This window comes from Pyxicephalus adspersus, chromosome 12 (genome assembly GCF_032062135.1).
Source record: "Pyxicephalus adspersus chromosome 12, UCB_Pads_2.0, whole genome shotgun sequence".
Taxonomy (NCBI): domain Eukaryota; kingdom Metazoa; phylum Chordata; class Amphibia; order Anura; family Pyxicephalidae; genus Pyxicephalus; species Pyxicephalus adspersus.
This window is the reverse complement of record NC_092869.1, coordinates 617,651-618,135: the sequence shown is the minus strand read 5'-3', so window position 1 is coordinate 618,135 and position 485 is coordinate 617,651. Positions and strand designations below refer to the sequence as shown.

At 57.3% G+C, this 485-nt stretch overlaps 1 protein-coding gene across 1 annotated transcript in view; it reads right to left on the bottom strand.

Annotated features, from left to right (window-relative positions):
• Positions 1–485, bottom strand: part of LOC140342238 (phosphatidylinositol 4-phosphate 5-kinase type-1 alpha-like) — a gene marked incomplete at both ends in the record, with an annotated part of 5,963 nt that overhangs the window by 3,094 nt on the left and 2,384 nt on the right. Inside the window, 1 exon segment of the mRNA XM_072428354.1 lies at positions 214–255. Coding sequence (XP_072284455.1) covers positions 214–255 — 42 coding nt within the window.

The following is a 485-nucleotide window of genomic DNA, read 5'->3' as shown; positions in this document are numbered from 1 at the left end:
ACAAGGGGGGTTACACAGCAATGATTGTTTAGTGCGATTGGAAGCCGCCCCTCTATAACCATGGCAGAGCTGTGCCCTCACTGGCTGCATGCTTGGTCATCAGAAGTCAGCAATGGCGACCTCCATACATCTACAGGACAGGTAGCAGGGGTCAGTGATTGGTCAGACAAGGTGCATGCTGGGATCACGCACACGGCACGCCCGTTCTGGTACCTCTGTGGCACCCGCCAAGGCCGCAGCACAGAAAGCCCAGCACTGGAGGAGAGAAAGTACAGAGTTAGGTAACCCAGCCCCCGACTCCCCTGAAGAGCTTGCAATCTAATAATGCCACATGCAGCAAGCATCGGGGGAGGGGGGAGACAGAACCGGGGACACCAGGAACTTGACGGTGTCACCAGTCAGTCAGGAGGGGGATTTCCTGGTATGGCACTAGATGGAGGAGTGGGGGCGGGGGGATGGTATTCCAGGGTACACATGGGCACACG